We start from the raw sequence: 19,504 nt of genomic DNA on the forward strand, positions 1-19,504 counted from the left end.
TTTCAGGATTTTTTTGGTTTTTAATGGTATTTGTTGAGCGCTTACCGTGTGCCAGGCATTGTACTAAGCACCGGGATGGATACGAGATCATCAGGTTGGACACGGTCCCTGTCCCACGTAGGACTCACAGTTTTAATCCCCATTTTCCAGCTGAGGTAGCCGAGACACGGAGAAATTAAGCGAGTTGCCCAAGGTCACATGACAGACCAGTGGCAGAACTGGGATTAGGACACTGGACGTCTGATTCCCAGGCCCGAGGTCTTAAAGGTTGTAACCTCCTTAGGAGATGGAGAAGGTTGTGGTATGGACTCTGGCAAGGGTTTTGTAGAGACAGTGGCCCAGGGTGCTGTTGGGTGGGAAGAGAGCAAAAAGCGGATGTGAAAGAGGGCGACCAGCACACTGTTCCTTCAACTAGCCCATTGACACTGTTGCAAGAAGCAGAGAAGCAGCATGGTCTAGTGGAAAGAGCACGGACCTGGGAGTCAGAGGACCTGGGTTCCAATCCCAGATTTGCCAGTCGTCTGCCGTGTGACCTTAGCTAAGTCACTTGACAACTCTGTGCCTCAGTTTACTCATTTGTAAAATGGGGATTAAGTGCCTGTTCCCCTTAGGTTGTGGTTCAGGGACTGGGTCCAACCTTGTATCTACCCCAGCGCTTAGTATAATACTAGGCACATAGCAGATGCTTAACGGATACCACAATGATAATAATTTTTTATTAGCAGGAGATTAGTGGGCTGGGTGGGCATAGAGCTGACCCAGAAAAATGCTTAAGATCTTGCCCCCGCCCCGCTAGATGCTGGAAGGGTTCGGAGCGGCAAGCGTTAGCCCCTTCCTCTCCTTGCCAACGTATCGAGTTGGGGGAAGAAGGGCCGCGTTGCTGGACACAGAAGTGCCCGTGTCGGTTGAGAAGCAGCATGGCATAGTGGATAGAGCACAGGCCTGGGAGTCAGAAGGCTGTGGGTTCTAATCCTGGCTCCACCACTTTTCTGCTGTGTGACCTTGGGCAAGCCACTTCTTCGTGCCTATTACCTCATTGTAAAATGGAGATTGAGACTGGGAGCCCCACATAATAATAATGACATTTGTTAAGCGCTTACTATGTGCAAAGCACCGTTCTAAGCGCTGGGGATAATACAAGGTGATCAGGTTGTCCCACGTGGAGCTCACAGTCTTCATCCCCATTTTACAGATGAGGTAACCGAGGCACAGAGAAGTTAAGTGACTTGCCCAAAGTCAGCTGACAAGCGGCTGAGCCGGGAGGGACTGTGTGCAACCTGATTTGCTTGTACCCACCCCAGCACTTAGTACAGAGCCTGGCACACAGTAAGTGCTTAACAAATACCATAATAATAATAATAATAATAATTATTAAGTCACTTCACTTCCCTGTGCCTCGGTTACCTCATCTGTAAAATGGGGATTAAAGCTATGAGCCCCAGGTGGGACAGGGACTGTGACTAACCCGATCTGCTTGTACCCACCCCAGCCCTTGGTCAGTGCCTGGAGCACAGTAAGCACTTAACAAATTGTTGTTGTCTTATGCCATCAAGTCATGCCCGACCCATAGCGACGCCATGGACACATCTCTCCCAGAACACCCTACTCCCATCTGCAGTCATTCCGGTAGTGGATCCATAGAGGTTTCTCGGTAAAAATAGGGAAGGGGTTTACCATCGCCTCTGTTCATTCATTCAATTCTCTCCCGTGCCGCCGCTGCCCAGCACAGGGGACTTTTGACTTGTGGCAGATGGCCACCCACTCGCTGGCCACTGGCCCAGCTAGGGATGGAATGGACAGACCTCTGCTTGACTCTCCCTCCCATAATCGAGACGGGTAGAGGACTGGAAACGCTTCAGGTGCCACCCCGGGGGGTGGTGCTTAACGAATAGCGGCGTGGCTCAGTTGAAAGAGCCCGGGCTTGGGAGTCAGAGGTCATGGGTTTGAATCCTGGCTCTGCCACTTGTCAGCTGTGTGACCCTGGGCAAATCACTTCACTTCTTTGGGCCTCAGTTACCTCATCTGTAAAATGGGGATTAACTGTGAGCCTCACGTGGGGCAACCTGATTACCCGGTGTCTACCCCAGCACTTAGAGCAGGGCTCTGCACATAGTAAGCGCTTAACAAACACTAACATTAATTAATAGCATGATCATTATCCCGCTTTTCAGCGTGCCTCAGTGGAAAGAGCCCGGGCTTGGGAGTCAGAGGTCATGGATTCGAATCCCGGCTCTGTCACTTGTCAGCTATGGGACCGTGGGCAAGTCACTTCACTTCTCTGTGCCTCAGTTCCCTCATCTGAAAAATGGGGATTAACTGTGAGCCTCACGTGGGACAACCTGATTACCCTGTATCTCCCCCAGCGCTTAGAACAGTGCTCGGCACATAGTAAGCGCTTAACAAATACCAACATTATTATTCTCCGGGCCTCAGTCACCTCAACTGTAAAATGGGGGTGAAGCCTGTGAGCCTCACGTGGGCCAACCTGATGACCCTGTATCTCCCCCAGCGCTTAGAACAGTGCTCTGCACATAGTAAGGGTTTAACAAATAGCAACATTATTATTATTATTATTGTTTTCCCCTCCGCTGACGGTCGGAAAGGCAGGAAGGAGGGTGGGCTGGAGGCCGCGGGTGCGGTGGGTCCTCCGGGCCGCTAGGGGGTAGGGTGGGGCAGGCGCGCTCCGGGGCCCACGAGAAGGGGGCGGAGCGCGAGGAAGCGGCGGCGGTTTCCTTCGAAGAAAGGGGGACCCGGCGAGGCGCGTTGTAGGGAAACCGTTAGCATGTCAGTATCGCCGCCGTTCCTTCTCGTACCTCCGTGTCCGTTTGCCTCCCCCTCCCTCCCAACCGTCGCCCGTCTCCCCCTCCCTGCCTCCCAACCGTCGCCCGCCTCCCCCTTCCCCAAGACCTCGGGTGCCCCCGCCTCCCCGCGCACCATCACTCCATCCACCTCCCTCTGATCTTTCCCTTCCGTCCTTCTTTCCTTCTTTCTTTCCTCTGGGGGAAGGAGAAGCGGGGGCCGCACTCTCCGGGAGATCGCGGGGGACCGAAAAAGGTACCGAGGTGGGGGAGCCCCTCCCCACCCCGCCTTCGGGACCCGCAGCAAGTATAATAATAATGGGATATCTGTTAAGTGCTTACTATGTGCCGAGCGCCGTACTAAGCGCTGGGGGGGGGGGAGCAGCGTGGCTCAGTGGAAAGAGCCCGGGCTTGGGAGGCAGAGGTGGTGGGTTCGAATCACGGCTCCGCCGCTTGTCTGCTGTGGGACCTCGGGCGAGTCGCTTCACCTCTCTGGGCTTCCTCAGCTGTAAAATGGGGATGAAGACTCTGAGCCCCACGTGGGACAACCTCATTACCTTGTATCGACCCCGGCGCTTAGAACAGTGCTTGGCACATAGTAAGCGCTTAACAAATACCATAGTTATTATGCAGAAGCATCAGGTCAGACACAGTCCCTGTCCCACATGGGGCTTACGGTCCCAGGCGCGTCTCTGGGCGTGTCTGTGGGTGGAGAACAGGTATTTTATCCCCATTTTACGGATGAGAAACAAACAAGCGCAGAGAAGTGAAGTGACTGGTCCAAGTCACACAGCAGGTAAGTGGCAGGGCCAGGGTTAGAACCCAGGTCTCCTGACTCCCGGGACTGGGCTCTTTCCACTAGGCCACGCTGCTTCTCTAGTGTTGAGTTGGGGCCAGCACACAGGCCTCCTGGAGACTGGGGGAGGAGAGAGGGGAAAAGTGCCAGTTCCCTGCTCATCACACCAAAGGGAAGTTTGGCCATTCATCCTATTGACATTCAGAGAGAAGCCACTTGCTTTGGGGTACATTTTTGAGAGAAGAGATGGCCCTGTCTTTAGGGAGCTCCCCGTCTGTTAGTGGAGGCAAGATAGACTGAATGATCTGACATTCTGGAGTGATAATAATAATGTTGGTATTTGTTAAGCGCTTACTATGTGCAGAGCACTGTTCTAAGCACTGGGGGAGATACAGGGTGATCAGGTTGTCCCACGTGAGGCTCACAGTTAATCCCCATTTTACAGATGAGGTAACTGAGGCACAGAGAAGTGAAGTGACTTGCCCACAGTCACACAGCTGACAAGCGGCAGAGCTGGGAGTCGAACCCATGACCTCTGACTCCGAAGCCCAGGCTCTTTCCACTGAGCGTGTATGTGTGTATATGTATGTATACACACACACACACATATATATACACACATATATATGTGTGTATATATATGTGTATATATATATATCTCCACAGTCATGACAGGGAACAAGTGAACTTTTATTTTAAAAGAGGTAAGAGACCAGGCCATTTTCCAGCCCTCTGGCAGCGGGTTCAAGTGGCCAGTTCTCTCAACCAGCACCGAAGGAGTTAAACCCAAATTGTCTGAGGGGAGAAAAAACCGTTGCTGCTTCCTCCTGCCAGAACCTGAGCTGGTACAAAGCAGAAGCAGGAGGAGGTTGCAGGGTCATAACCAAAGGCTCCCATAGGGCAGTTGGGTGGGCTTGGCGAGCCAGGTGGAGGCAGAAGCTACAGCCTGGACAGGTATTGTCCCTTTTCTTGTTCCTTTTCCTCCCACTTCTCTGCAGGGCCCACCTCTCTGTTTGTGGTCCTCGAGAGGAGGCTGTTGGCGGGACTTTGGGGTGAGGGGCCGGGAGGAGGCGGAGCATGCTCTCCGGGCAACGACTACTATGGTAATTGGAAACTTAGAGCTGAGACTAGCAGAGTGATTCCTGACTGGTGGTTGACCGATTTGACCCACGCTTTATTGGGAGCCAGATGGAGCTGGCTCTGCTCTGAGGACAAGGGGGGAAATCTGGTCTATAGGGGCAGCCGTCTCGCCAGGCCTGTAGTGTGGGATTGTTGGATGAGGGTGGGGCTCAGGGCTTGGCGGGGGTGAGGGCACAGGAGGAATGAGGGGGAATGGAGGGGAGTGGACTGTTGAGCCTCTGCCCATGAGGGGCGGAAGCTATGTGTGCTGCCTAGGCCCTGGCTGGGGCTAGCTGTGCAATTCCGCGAGCATGAAACAGAAAGGGCACTCGGCAATGAAGCGTCCCTTCTGGAAGGCGGAGGCCCTGGGTCTTGTCCTCTGAGAACTCTGTGAAGACCCTCTGAGCACCCGGGCCAGTGAGCGAGATCTCGCCTTTCAGCCAGCCGAGCTCAAGACTGGGCCTGGTGCCTGCTCTCGGGATCTTCATGGGGGAACTGTGGGGAAACAAGTGCCCTCCCGGCCTTCTGCTGGGAGGCCGGGTTCTTGGCCCCAGCCTCACCTCTGGGTGCAGTCCCTTGCTCAGGGCCTCTGACAAAGGGGATCCCCTCCTGATGAGGTCTCTAAGAGGCGTGGAGGGCCTCAACCAGAGCCCTGAACCGTTTCCTCTTGTGAAACCCATAAATGCAAGTCAGGGGGGATTTGGGCGTCAGAGGATCCTGGGGTGGGGCCTCCCCGGGGCTGTGGAAGTCAGGCTGAGGGTACCCCAGGTAGGACCCTGCTTCTGTTGTTGACTTTCAGGCCTCCGGTCCTTCTCTCGGGAGCACTGGGCTGAGCCAGGACTAGGTTGGCACCAGGGCCCAAGCTGCCTGTGACGGGCAGCCGTCCCTGCCGGAGAGAAGATGTGCTCGGCCCCCGAGGGGCTGACGCTGGAGCCGCTCCACAGGCACCCGGACCTGCTGGACGCCTGCGTAGACCTCATCAATGAGGAGTGGCCGCGCAGCCGGGCCTCCCGCCAGCACACCCTGCGCCAGTCTTCGGACACCTTCCCCCTCTCCCTGGGGCTGCTGCAGGCTCCCTCGACCCCCGGAGCCCCCGTTCGCCTCCTGGGTCACGCCCGCCTCTCCCGGGTCATGGGCCAGCCCCACAGCCTCTTTCTGGAGACGGTGGTCGTGTCCCGGGCCTGGCGGGGCCAGGGTTATGGCCGCCGGCTCCTGGAGGCCACGGAGGGTTACGCCCGGGATCGTGGCTTCCGCCAGCTTCACCTCACTACCCGCAACAAGCAGCACTTCTATGCTCACCTGGGTTACGTCCTGAGCACACCAGTGCAAAGCGTGGCTTTCTGCAGTACTGCCCTACCCGCTGCCTTCCTCCAGGCCACCTCCTGCCCGGCCTCCTTCCCCAGAGATCCTCCTCGGGGGCCTGATGGTTTCAGGCCTGGCCCCCCGAGCCTTCCCAGTGCGAAGGAGGGGCTCGGTCTTACTCCCACATCACTTGCCGCAGCCCCTCCCCCTCCCCCTCCCCTTCCCCCATCTTCTTCTTCTTCCTACGCCATACATGTTCCTCCTATCCCTCCACCATTGCCCCCAGATCTCCCTATTAGTTATTTCCAACCCCCACTTCTCTCCCACCCTGAGCTCGTGTCCTGTTTGGGAGAGACCCTCTGGAAGACCCAGTACCAGGACCTGCGGGGCCGCCCCATCTTCTGGATGAAGAAGGATATCTGATGGCTGCGGGGGCTCAGGAGGAGGACTTCCAGCTGTCTGCCTTCACCCCTCGAGCTGGGCAGTTACAGGGTCTTGTTGTCGGGGGCCCCTGGGGAGGCTCCAAAAGAACCCAGGCCGTGCCAGCTTCATGGCGCGCTCTGCCCCCGGGCAAAGGGATGCAGAGGCCGAGGAGCCCGTGACTTGGGCAGGGCCCTCTGAGGAGCTAGCAGTCTGACCCTTCTGGGATCCACGAGTGGCCATCGCCGAGAGCTGGAGAGACCCAAATTGGAATCTTGGACCCCCCAGCCTCGGTCTCCCTAGCTGCCCTTGGCAGGGAATCTGCAGCAGCCCCAGCCACTCCCTGGTGGGCCCAAACTACCCTGCAGCTGCCTGGGAATCGGGGGGGTGACCGGGAGATGGGAACCAAGTCCTTTCCCCTAGGTGGCCCCTGAGTCGCTCTGTTTAGGGCCATGCCAGTCCACAGCGTTGAATGTGAATTGCTGGAATAAACCTGGTCCAGGAGGGTTAATGACTTGCCGTTGTTTTGGTTTCATGTTTATTGGGCATCCACTAGATCAACAGCATCTGTTCAGCACTTACGGCGTGCAGAGCACTGTGTTAAGTAAGCCCTTGAGAGAGTACAGTAGAGTTAGTAGACACAGTCCTTGCCCTCAAGGAGCCTCCGACCTAGTAGGGAGTGGGGAAGCAACAGGGTTTCAAGATGTGTACTTATAAATCAGTTGAACGCTTACTGTGTGCAGAGCACCGTACTAAGTTCTCGGGAGAGTACACTGTAACAGAGTTAGTAAACAAGTCCCCTGCCCACAGCAAGCTTACAGTCTAGAAGGGAAGACAAATGTTATATATTTAGAAAATTTGGATAGGGACGGAAGTGGTGCGGGGCTGAGGGAGGGGTGAATAAGGAGCAAATCCAAGTGTAAAGGGTGACACAGAAGAGAGTGAGAGAAGTGCTGAGTGCTTTGGGTTCTCACCCCCTGCATTAACACCCATGTCACTCTGATTTGTCAATTTTCTCTCTGAGGTGAGGACCTGCAGAGAGGGAAGACTCCAACCTACCTAAAATGAGCTTATTGTTGGGGACACACACACACCCACCCCCCGACCTTGGGGACTGGATTCCCTTTTATCCCGGTAGTGAAATCACCCATGTTTCTGACTCAGCCTGGCCCAGGGCCTGTCTCCGTCCCACAGATCCCCCCCAGGGTAGGATAGACTCCCTGGGATTCAGCCCCCTGGCCCTGTTGGGAGTCACTCAGCTCCCTGCTGGGGCCTGAGATCCCAGAACATCTCCAGAAGGGAGCGATGTCTCTAGGTAGCACAGAGCTCTCTGCTTAGTTTAGCTCACCTGACATCCATGCAAACATTTTCCCTGTCCTGCTAGTAATGGAGTCAGCCTGAGTTCTCCCGGACGTGCCCCCACATTAAAGGCTCAAGCCCTCCCTGCTTGGCCATCTCATGTACTCTGTTCCCTAGCCTAGGGTCCCTGCCAATTGGCTGCAGGGGAAATGGTCCACGGAAGGGTTAATGAATATATCGCAGAGTTTCAGGCTGCCGGGCTGTCCCAAACGGGCTGGAAAGACCCAAGGGGTGGCAGAGGTCTCGCTGTCTCAGTCCTCAGAGGTTTCCTGGGAGCCAAGGAGAGAAGGTGGAAGCCAAAGGAGAAGACTAGATGGGGCCGGGGAGTGGAAGGATGGAAGTGAAAGAGGAATTGGAAGCTTTGGTTGTCATCGACAGCACGGCCTAGTGGCAACAGCATGGGCTTGGGAGTCAGAGGATGTGGGTTCTAATCCTGGCTCCACCACTTGTCTGCTGTGTGACCTTGGCCAAGTCACTTCACTTCTCTGAGCCTCAGTTACTTCATTTGGAAAATGAGGATTGAGACTGTGAGCCCCATGTGGGGCAACCTGATTACCTCGGATCTATCCCAGTACTTAGAACAGTGCCAGCGAGTAATAAGCGCTTAACAAATATTTTTACCATTATCATTATTATCGACGGGATTTATTGAGCACCTAATCTGGAAAAACCACCTCTTCGGGGATCAGAAGACCTGGGCTCTAGTCCTGGGTTCTGTCTCCTGGGCCTGTGCCACCAGCGGTGACAGTTTTGGACCGAATCACCCCCTTGGGTGTTCTGTGTCAGGGGCGGGCCCAACAGGAGTCTGCAAAAATACCTGGCCCTGGTAAAGACTGTGGTGGCTATCAAGATGTCTGCCTTCTGGGTTATGGTGCTATGGCCTAGGTTTGGCACTAGGCAGTGGTCACTTTGGCTATAGTTGGGCCCGATGCTTAAAAATCCCTCCACAGGTACCATGTTACTTTCCTACATTAATAATAATGTTGGTATTTGTTAAGCGCTTACTATGTGCCGAGCACTGTTCTAAGCGCTGGGGTAGACACAGGGGAATCAGGTTGTCCCACGTGGGGCTCACAGTCTTAATCCCCATTTTACAGATGAGGGAACTGAGGCACAGAGAAGTTAAGTGACTTGCCCACAGTCACACAGCCGACAAGTGGCAGAGCTGGGATTGTACTCCATGCCCCAGCGGTAATGTTAACTGACAGGGAAGAGAGAGTGTGAGTAGCACTTTGCAAACCACTGTCACGTATAACATTATTATTATTATTATTATTTATCATTATTATTATGAATAATAATAGTATTTGTTAAGCACTTACTATTTGCCAAACAATGGCATAGATGCAAGACACAGTTCAAATCAGACACAGTCCCTGCCACACATGGGGCTCACAGTCTGAGGGGAAGGGAGCACAGGTATCTATCCCCATTTTACAGGTGAGGCACAGAGAAGTGACTTGCCCATGGTCACACCACAGGTGAGTGACAGAGCCTAGATTAGAACCCAGGTCTCCTGACTCCCAAGCCCGTGTTCTTTCCACTAGGGCATGTTGCTTCATAATACTTAATCCTATATCATTTCTCCCTGCAGGTCCTCAGCCCTGCAGTCTGCTCTATCAAAGCACTGTACTAGTCGCTTGGAGAATATGCAATAGAAGTAAAAAAAATTTGATCTCTGCCCTCCAACTTCCTGAGGGAGACAGTGTTTTCTGCCTCAAGCGTTCTGAGCCAAGCTGGGTGCTACGTGGGGTGACTGTAAGCTTGTTGTGGGTGGGGAACATGTCTACCAATTCTCTTTTATTGTACTCCCCCAAGCGCTTAGTACAATGCTCTGTACACAGTGAGTGCTCAGTAAATGCTATTGATGATGATGCTAATGTTGGTATTTGTTAAGTGCTTACTATGTGCCGAGCACTGTTCTAAGCGCTGGGGTAGACACAAGGGAATCAGGTTGTCCCACGTGGGGCTCACAGTCTTAATCCCCATTTTACAGATGAGGTAACTGAGGCACAGAGAAGTTAAGTGACTTGCCCACAGTCACACAGCTGACAAGTGGCAGAGCCGAGATTCGAACCCATGACCTCTGACTCCAAAGCCCGTGCTCTTTCCAGTGAGCCACGCTGTAATGCTAGTGACTGTCTCTCCCCTGTGGAGACAGGAGAGGGAGCAGGCGGCTGCCTTCTCGCTCCCAGAGCTCCTGTCATCGAGGCTTTTGGGATGATCTGGAACCCAGAAAACAGAACAATACACTTTAGAGGTCATCATGTCCATCTCTTGTCTGGGAATCTGAAAACGCTCTGGGAAAAAAAATCCCACCAGCCCCGCTCTTGAGCAACTCCCATGTGGGCTCCCCTCCCTGATATTGGCCAGGAGGAGTTCTCTTTGGGGTATCCCAGTTGTGGGGAAGGCCCGAGAAATCTAGGATTGGAGAGGGCCTCGCAATGAGGCCGTTCCAGATGTAGGAACCGGAGAGTCCTGGCTCCCTCTCTCAGAAATGGGCGGCGGGGAGAGAGTGCTGTGTGGGGACTGGCTGCCGCAAGTTTCTCCTCTGCCTCTCACGCCCCCTTTCCTCTCTCCCTGCCAGGTGTACGTTTCCCTGGAATGGCTGGGAGGCCTGGCCTCGCCCTCTGGGCTTGGGTGGTCCTGTGTGTGGCGAATGGGCGGGAGACCTCGGGGACGCCCCACCGCCCCTTCATGGTCGTGTGGAATGTGCCTTCAGCCCAGTGCCAGACCCGCTTCGGGACGCCTCTGCCCCTGGCATCCTTTGGCATCCTGAGTAACCGGGCCCAGCGCTTCCGGGGTCAGAATGTCTCCATCTTCTACAAGAACCAGTTTGGGCTGTACCCCTACCTGGCACCCTCGGGGTCTCAGCAGAACGGAGGCATCCCCCAGGCCGCCCCCCTGAACCGACACCTGGCACGGGCAGCGAGGCAGATCTGCCAGCTGCTGCGTGGGGATTTTGAAGGCCTGGCCGTGGTGGACTGGGAGGAGTGGCGCCCCCTGTGGAGTCGCAACTGGGGACCCAAGAGGATTTATCGGGAGGCCTCCCTGGCCTGGCTGCAGCAGAAGTGTCCGTGGCTCTCCCCAAGCCAGCGGCTCCGCGTGGCCCAGGCCAGTTTTGAGCAGGCAGCCCGGGCGTTCATGGAGGACACGCTGCGGCTGGGACGGGCGCTGCGGCCCCGTGGGCTCTGGGGCTTCTACAGCTTCCCCCGCTGCTTCAACCCCTGGCAAGCCGGGCGCAACTACACGGGACACTGTCACCCCACCGACAGGCCCCGCAACGATCGTCTGCGTTGGCTCTGGGAGGCCTCCAGTGCCCTCTACCCCAGCATCTACCTCCCCCCGGGCCTGCCCGCGGCCCAGCGCCAGCGCTACGTTGGGCACCGGCTGGGAGAGGCCTTCCGGGTAGCTCAGTTTGGGCGCCCGAGCCCCCTGCCCGTGCTGGCTTACGCTCGCCTCTCCCACCATAGCTCTGGCCGCTTCCTGTCCCAGGTAATAACAATGATGATGATGATGATGATGATAACAGTTGTGATGTTTGTTCAGTGTTTGCCAGGTGCCAGGCCCCGAGACGAGCGCTGGGGGAGAGTCAAGATCATGGGGTCGGATGCAGTCCCCATCCCACACGAAGCTCACCGTCTAAGGGGAAGGGAGAGCAGGCATCTTATCCCCATTTTACAGCTGAGGAAAACATAGCAGTTAAATGACTTGCCCAAGGTCACCCAGCAGGCAGGTGGTGGATCTGAGATGAGAACCTGGGTCTCCCAACTCCCAGCCTTGGGCTTTTTCCACCAGACCAGGTCACTTCTCGTAACCATCCGAGTAGCTGAGCTCCCTGGGAGAGTGAGTTTAGAACAAGAAGAGAAGACCCAGAACGGTTAAAAGGGTGAGGGAAGGACAAAGACCCAGCCAAGAAGACCGAGTAGGAACCGTAGGAAAGGAACTGGAAGGATACTGTGTCAGTAAAACAAAGGACAGAGAGAGGTTCTAGGAGAGGGAGTGGCTAGCAGGGTCAAAGGCAGGATTAGAATAATAATAATGATTGTGGTATTTATTAATCACTTAGTTTTTGTTTTTTAAAAACATTATGTGCCAAGCACTGTTCTAAGTGCTAGGGGGATAAAAGGGCAGATAAAAGGGCATGGGGCTCACAGTCTTAATCCCCATTTTACAGTTGAGGTCACCAAGGCACAGAGAAGTGAAGAGACTTGCCCAAGATCACACAGCAGACAAGTGGCAGGGCCGGGATTAAGAACCCAGTGTGACTAGAGAAGCAGCATGGCTCATTGGAAAGAGCACGGGCTTGGGAATCAGAGGTCTTGGGTTCTAATCCCATCTCTGCCGCTTGTCAGCAGTGTGAATTTGGGCATACACAAGTGCTGTGGGGCATGGAGTGGGGTAGAGCAGAGGGAGGGAGAAGGCACGATGGAGAGGGGAGGAGGATAAATGCAGACTATGTGTAGACAGCACCCCCATCCTTCCTGTTTCACAAGCCCGTAACCTCATTATCCTTGACTCTTCTCTCTCATTCAACCCACACATTTGATCTATCCCTAAATCCTGTCAATTCAACCCTCACAATATAGCTAAAATCCACCCTTTCCCCTCCATCCAAAACTGCTGCCACGATAATCCAAGCACTTAGTATCCTTAGTATCCTGATCCCCTAGCCTTAGTAGTAGTAATATCTGCAATTTATTTCTGTATAATAGTGTCTGTCTCCCCCTCTAGACTGTAAACTCATTGCAGGCAGGGAATGTGTCTGTCATACTGTACTCTCCCGAGCATGTAGTACAGTGCTCTGCATACAGTAAGCGCTCAACAAATAGGACTGATTGATTAAGAGGTGGGGTAGATACCAGATAATCGTATCAGACATAGCCCCTCTCACATAGGACTCACAGTCTAAGAGGGAGGGAGAGCAGGGATCTTATCCCCATTTTTCAGATGAGGACGGAGAGGTTAAGTGACTTGCCTAGGGTCATACAGCTGGCCAGAGGCAGAACTGGGATTAGAATCCAGGTCTCCTGATCAAAGTCAATCGTATTTATTGAATACTTACTGTTTGCAGAGCACTGTACTAAACTCTTGGGAAAGTAATAATAATAATGTTGGTATTTGTTAAGCGCTTACTACATGCCGAGCACTGTTCTAGGTGCTGGGGTAGATACAGGGTAATCAGGTTGTCCCACGTGAGACTCACAGTCTTACTCCCCATTTTACAGATGAGGTAACCGAGGCACCGAGAAGTCAAGTGACTTGCCCAAAGTCATACAGCTGACAGGTGGCGGAGCCGGGATTAGAACCCATGACCTCTGACTCCTAAACCTGTGCTCTTTCCACTGAGCCATGATATTAAAGAGTTGGTAGACACTTTGCCTGCCAGCAAGGAGCTTACAGTCTAGAGGGGGAGACAGACAATAAAATACATTATGGCTATGTACATAAGTGCTGTGGGGCTGAGAGTGGCGTGAATAAAGGGTACAACTCTAACTGCAAGGATGACGCAGAAGGGAGGAGTAGGGGAAATGAGGGCTTAGTCGGGGAAGGTCTCTTGGAGGAGATGTGATTTTAATAAGGCTTTGAAGGTGGGGAGAGCGACTGTTAGATACGAAGAGGGAGTGAGTTTCAGGCCAGAGGCAGAACATTGGCAAAGGGTCGGCGGCGAGGTAGACGAGATTGAGGTACAGTGAGTAAGTTGGTGTTAGAGGAGCGAAGTGAAGGTTCACGAAGTGAAGGCTGGGTTGTAGTAGGAAATCAGAGAGGTAAGAAAGGAGGGGGCAAGGTGATTGAGTGCCTTAAAGCCGATGGGAAGGAGTTTCTGTTTGACGCGGAGGTGGATGAGCAACCACTGGAGATTGTTGAGGAATGGGGAAGAGAGGCAGTGTAGGCAGTGGGTGTAGACAACTCAGTCAAGGAGTTTTGAGAGGAATGGCAGGAAGGAGATGGGATAATAACTGGAGGGAGCCATGAGGTCAAGGGAGAGTTTTTTTTCCTGACTCCCGGGCTCCTGCTCTTTTTCCACTAGGCCTTATTGCCTTCCAGGGAAGGCATCCAAGGAACCAGTGGCAGAGCCAGAACAGTGAAAATGATGATAATGATAAAGATAACAACAATAATAATAATAATAATAATGATAAGCCCCTTGGATTTATTTTGTGCCTTCTCAACAACTCAAAGCACTTTAACATCTACGTAGGACTCTTCCTGGCTGTGATCCCATAACACTAGGACTCGGTAGACAGTTTGTCCCAGATCAGTTGCAGTAAAGTCTATTTATTTGCCAACTATTGAGCCTTGTGGTGTGGAAAGAAGCAGCTATGTGGACTGTCCTCAAGGATAGGCAAAAGGTAGCAAGCAGAGCAAGTTGGGAGGCAAGAGGCCAGGGCCACGGAACTCCCGGCAGGGCAAACACACATACACACATAAACATACCCCTTTGTCTCCCTCTCTCCCCCTCTTTCTCATTTCCTCCCCAGTCTTCACATTTTCATACTCAGTGGTTCTTGGTATGAGGTCCGGGGTGAAAATGAGGCAACATTAGAAACCCCTCCCGATCTAAGAATAAGGTGGGGAGAGGGGGACCGACAATAGTGAATCAGGCAGTCGATGGTATTTATCGAGTGCTTACTGCTTGCAGAGCACTGTACGAAGAGGTATGAAAAGTACATTATAATAGAATTGGTAGACGTGATTCCCTGCCCACAGGAAGCTTACAGTTTAAAACGGAAGACAGACATTAGAATAAATTACAAAAAGGGGAAATGGTAGAGTCTAAGGATATTTACATAAGTGCCGTGGGACTGCGGTGAGTATCAAAGTGCTTAAGGGGTACACAGCCAAGTACATAGCACAGAGGGGAAGGTGGGTAGGGGAAATGAGGGTTTAGTCAGGGAAGGCTTCTTGGAGGAGATGTGATTTTAGAAGGGTTTTGAAGGTGGAAAGAGTGGACTGTCGGATATGATGGGGGAGGGAGTTCCAGGCCTGAGGGAGGATGAAGGCCAGGGGTTGGTGGCGGGATAGATGAGCTCAAGGTATGGAGAGTAGGTTGGTATTAAAGGAATGAATTGTGTGGTTTAGGTTATAGTAGGAGATCAGTGAGGTAAGGTAGTAGGGAGAGAGCTGATTGAGTATCTCAAAGTTGATGGTAAGGAGTTTCTGTTTAATGCAAAAGTGGATGGGCATCCACTAGAGGCTCCTGAGGAGTGGGGAGACATGGATTGATCAGCTTTTCAGAAAAATGATCTGGGCAGCAGAGTGAAGTATGGACCGGAGGTGGGGAGAGACAGGAGTCAGGGAGGTCAGTGAGGAGACCGATGCAGGAGTCAAGGCGGGATATTATAAGTGCTTGGATGAGTGTGGTAGCAGTGTGGATGGAGAGAAGAGGGAGAATTCTAGAGATCTTGTGAAGATGGAATTGATAGGATTTCATGATCGAACGTGCAGGTTTAATGAGAGTGATGAGTTGAGGATAATGGCAAGGTTACGGGCTTGTGAGACAGGGAGGATTGTGGTGGTGTCTCCGGTGATAGGAAAACCAAGGGGGAGGTCAGGATTTGGGTGGGAAGATGAGGAGTTCTGTTTTGGACATGTGAACTCAGAAGTGTCAGTGAGAGATCCACGTAGAGATGTCTTGAAGGGAGGAGGAAACCCAGAACTGACCCTTAAGGGACCCCACAGTTAGAGGGTGGGAGGCAGAGGAAGAACCTGTGAAAGAGACTGAGGAGGGGTGGTCGGAGAGATAGAAGGAGTACCAAGAGAGAACAGTGTCAGTGAAGCCAAGGTATAATAATGTTTCCACGGAAGAGCACATAAAAGACACGTAAGGAAGTTAAAACAAAACAGACACAAAACAGCTTAAAAGATAAATACAAAAATAGTAGGCCTGTGAAGCAGGGAAGGACAGGAATTATTCTCCTCCATTTCTCAGATGAGGAAACTGAGGCCCGAGTAGGTTGAAGGACTCGTCCAAAGAGTCAGAACCTGGCCTAGAACCTGGTATCCTGACTCCTAGTCCAGTTGCTGGGCTTCCTGTTCCCCACCCCAGAGTTCTTCAGTTCCCCCTCTTGTTCTAAAACAGGACCTTGGGGGTCGATGTCCACTATATTTTAAATGCCTTGTAGACAGGGATCATGCCTACCATCTCTATTGTATTGTACTCTCCCAAATGCTTAGTCCAGTGCTGGGCACACAGTAAGCGCTCAATAAATACCACTGATTGATAATGTGGAATGAATGTAATGTCGGTAATGTCCATGGCTCAGGTTATTATAATAATAATAATGATAATAATGATGATGATACTTGTTAATCACTTACTGTGTGCCAAATACTGTTCTAAGTGCTGGGGTAGATACAAGTTAATCAGGTTGGACACAGTCCCTGACCCACATGGGACTCATGCTCTTAATCCCCCTTTTACAGATGAGGCAACTGAGGCTCAGAAAAGTGAAGTGTCTTGCCCAAGGTCACACAGCAGACATGCAGTGGAGCTGGGATTAGAACCCAGGTCCTTCTGACTTCTAGGCCTGTGCTCTATCCACTAAACCACGCTGCTTGCAGGTCCTAATCGTCTGACCTCCACGAATGAATCCCTGAACACTAAGGAAAGACAAATGCCCCATCCTGAGATGAGAGCAGAAACTTCCCTGGAGTGACAGAAAAGAGTAAGGCAACTGACAGAACGGAAGAATACTCTCCCAAAACATTCAACCCAGGAAAGTTGTAGAGGCATGTAGTCCTGGGTTGGGCTTATAGTGTGAGCCTGCACTATTTGATGCTCTGCTTCACTTGCCTTCAAAATTCGGCAAGGGGAAGCAAATTCAAGTCAGTAAAGGGTAGGTAGAGGGCAGGGTTTTAAAAAGGCAGTGCTAGTTAGTGTTCAATCTAATTAACTTGTATCTACCCTGGCACTTAGAACAGTGTTTGACACATAGTAAGCACTTAACAAATATCATAAAAAAGTGTCCCATCACCTCCTCACCCCATTTTCTGGGAGTGGCAGGTACTAACTACCATAGGGACCTCTCTTCACTCCCACTGCTATGTGACACTGGGCATTGGCCAAATCACTCAATGAGGTAGGCCAGGGGTTGCCTGCATAATGAGGGTGGTTCCAATGGCTCAATTCATCAATCCATCAATGGTATTTATTGAGTGCTTACTGTGTGCAGAGCACTTAAGCACTTGGGAGAGTACGCTACAATAGAATGACATCCTGCTCACAAGGAGCTTAGAGACTAGCAAAGGAGAGACATCAGTAAGTTATTTATGTGATGTGGCTTTGCCTCCTGATGTTCTGGGTGACGCCTGGGTCCCATCTCTCTCTCTCTCCCCATTCAGGATGATCTAGTTCAGACCATTGGCGTGAGTGTGGCGTTGGGGGCTGCTGGCGTGGTGGTCTGGGGAGATCTCTCCTTTTCCAGCTCAGCTGTGAGTATCCTCTCCCCTTTGCCTGGACCCCTCTTTTTCTTCTCCCAGATGTCTCCCTTGTCAATCCAGGGGCTGAGGTGTCCTCTCTCATTCTGGGTCTTAGCAGTAGGCTCAAGAAGGAGCCCTGGATAGACCCCGAGAGCTGGGACCCCTCTCCAGGGGGCTGGGAGGGAGGCAGGGCGAGTTGTCTGGGCACCACAAACATGTCTCCATCTTCCCCTCTCCCCATCACAGGAGCAGTGTGGGCGCCTCCGGGATTACGTGATGGGTACACTGGGCCCCTATGCGCTCAATGTGACCAGGGCTGCCCGCGCCTGCAGCCGTCAACTCTGCCATGCCCACGGGCGCTGTGCCAGACAGGAGCCAGGGCACCTTGGCACCTTCCTCCATTTACAGCCTGGGGCAGAGAGTGCTTCCTTAGGTGGTAAAGAGAACTGGGCATCCTTTCACTGCCACTGCTACCATGGCTGGATGGGCAAGGCTTGTGAAATGCCCATCCGGGGCCCTGAGTGAGGGTCTTCTGGGGAGGGGGTCTGGGGCGGGAATCATTGCCAGTGCACCCCGGACACCCGAGGATGGCACCTGGGCTTGGGACGGGGATTCCCCATCACTGCTCTGTAGGGAAATTCAGGTTCCTTACCGGTAGCCTTTTGGGGTCGCTCTATGTGTCACCTCCTGCCTACCCTTCTGGCACTGGGAGGCTCAGCTTCACTCAGGTTTGTCCTACCCTACCCCAAGACCCAACCGCTCCCCACTGATACCCACCCCACTCACTTCCCATCTCCCCTACAACCAAAGTTTTTTTTCTGTACGAAAAAGGTCCCATATTTCTGAATGTCTGGGTCTGACTCAGGCAGTGGGATCGGAAGAGGGGATGTTAGTTCCACAGATTGGGTATGGGGAGCTCTGGACATCTGTTTGGAGGTGGGAAACACCTTCCCCCGACCCCCGCAACCACCTTCAGCATCTTCTCCTATGCTAGATGTTGCCTTTCCCTGCTGTTGACTTGACATCTTTTGACTTTCCCTTTGAGAGGTTCCAGAACCTCCTATTCATTTCTCAGGGAAAAAAAAGGCTTGGCCAGCCCAGAAGGGAGAGACAATCCCCCTGGGGACCTTGTACTTGTCACTCAGTGGACCTGAGGGAGAGTGACCCCCCCCACTCCTCCCCCTGAACTCTGGATTGCCCATCTGTCTGTTCCCTTGGGCGTCAGTAGCTACTTATGCACATAGGTGGGCGATTTTAAGTAAAGAGCCAGTGGGTTCTGCTCCCTCACCAAGTAGCTGCCTTGGCCAGAATATGGGGCTCCCAGACTTCTCTTTTTTTTCCACTTAGGAGTTTCAATCGCATGAGCCACATTGACTTGCTGAGAGACCCCAGTGCGAGGGCCAATACCCTGTTCTTTGGGGGTAGTCGCCCTTGACCCACCTTGCAACCTTCCCTCTCTCCCCACCCCAGAATGAGGTCAGGAGCAGAGGGCACTGCTGTGGTTTTAGTTTGGCTAGCTACGCTTCAGTCTGTACAGCTATTCCTCACTTAATGTGGTTATAATAGTGATAATAATTATGGCACATACTAAGCGCTTACTAGGTGCCAAGCCCTGGGGTAGATACAAGATTATGAGTTCAGACACAGTCCCAGCCCCAAACGGGGCTCACAAATCTATCTTATCCCCATTTTACAGATGAGGAAACCAGTGTAGTTATGCGCTTGAAAAATATGACAAAGTGAAAGAGGTCAAGCCATCTCATTTTCTTCCTTAGGAATTAATGAATATCGGAAGGCAGGGAGTGGTGATGTTCCAGAGACGCTTTATCCCCAGATCAAAGGCATTATCTACACACATTGTAAAATGTTTAAATAATTTCGAACAATGTAAGTTACTGGAGGAAACATTCTAAGAAGCAGTAAAGTGAAATCTCAGACAATGTGACATCTCCCTTGAAAGCTGGGAGACAACAGCAAAACAGCAACAGAATACAGTAAGAAAAAGTAGCTTTTGTGCAGGTATAGGTGTGGTACTCCAGTGTTCGACACATAGTAAGTGCTTAACAAATGCCATCGTCATTAAAGTGTTTGCGGCACCAATGCTGTGCCATAGCACTATGACCTGGTTTAGGTATCTGCTGATGTCTTCACCACCCATAACAGCCAGCTATTTTTCAGAATTGATTTTGGGCTTGTCCAGCTTAGGCTCTTCGGTCAGAAACCTTTTCTACTGGTGGCAGAGCCCCAGCAGACAGAGGCAGAACTAGAATCCAGGTCTCCTGGTTCC

General features: G+C 52.4%; 2 protein-coding genes across 5 annotated transcripts; both read left to right on the top strand.

The window, feature by feature from the left end:
* Nucleotides 1-2,703: 2,703 nt before the first annotated feature.
* Nucleotides 2,704-6,949, top strand: NAA80 (N-alpha-acetyltransferase 80, NatH catalytic subunit). Of its 4 annotated transcripts, none has more exons than XM_029052290.2 (3): nucleotides 2,704-2,784; nucleotides 4,593-4,697; nucleotides 5,513-6,949. In XM_029052290.2, exon 3 carries the CDS (start codon nucleotides 5,614-5,616, stop codon nucleotides 6,436-6,438), a length of 825 nt encoding a protein of 274 aa, XP_028908123.1. In that variant the 5' UTR covers nucleotides 2,704-2,784; nucleotides 4,593-4,697; nucleotides 5,513-5,613; the 3' UTR covers nucleotides 6,439-6,949. The 4 variants fall into 4 exon arrangements, with proteins under 4 accessions (XP_028908123.1, XP_028908125.1, XP_028908122.1 ...); XM_029052289.2 differs by lacking the exon at nucleotides 2,704-2,784 and adding an exon at nucleotides 2,844-3,054; XM_029052292.2 differs by lacking the exon at nucleotides 4,593-4,697.
* Nucleotides 6,950-10,390: 3,441 nt separating this feature from the next.
* Nucleotides 10,391-18,790, top strand: HYAL3 (hyaluronidase 3). The gene is made up of 3 exons (XM_029051104.2): nucleotides 10,391-11,289; nucleotides 17,140-17,229; nucleotides 17,464-18,790. The coding sequence occupies exons 1-3, from the start codon at nucleotides 10,399-10,401 to the stop codon at nucleotides 17,740-17,742; spliced, it is 1,260 nt and encodes a 419-aa protein (XP_028906937.1). The 5' UTR covers nucleotides 10,391-10,398; the 3' UTR covers nucleotides 17,743-18,790.
* The last annotated feature ends 714 nt before the right edge of the window (nucleotides 18,791-19,504 follow it).

Source organism: Ornithorhynchus anatinus, chromosome X1 (genome assembly GCF_004115215.2).
Source record: "Ornithorhynchus anatinus isolate Pmale09 chromosome X1, mOrnAna1.pri.v4, whole genome shotgun sequence".
In the NCBI taxonomy this organism is placed as follows: Eukaryota; Metazoa; Chordata; class Mammalia; order Monotremata; family Ornithorhynchidae; genus Ornithorhynchus; species Ornithorhynchus anatinus.

Coding starts and splice junctions, on each gene's coding strand:
- NAA80 (XM_029052290.2), top strand. CDS start 5,614: ATGTGCTCGGCCCCCGAGGGGCTGACGCTGGAGCCGCTCCACAGGCAC.
- HYAL3 (XM_029051104.2), top strand. CDS start 10,399: ATGGCTGGGAGGCCTGGCCTCGCCCTCTGGGCTTGGGTGGTCCTGTGT. Junction 11,290..17,139: donor CTGGCCGCTTCCTGTCCCAG/GTAATAACAATG, acceptor CTCCCCATTCAG/GATGATCTAGTTCAGACCAT. Junction 17,230..17,463: donor TCTCCTTTTCCAGCTCAGCT/GTGAGTATCCTC, acceptor TCCCCATCACAG/GAGCAGTGTGGGCGCCTCCG.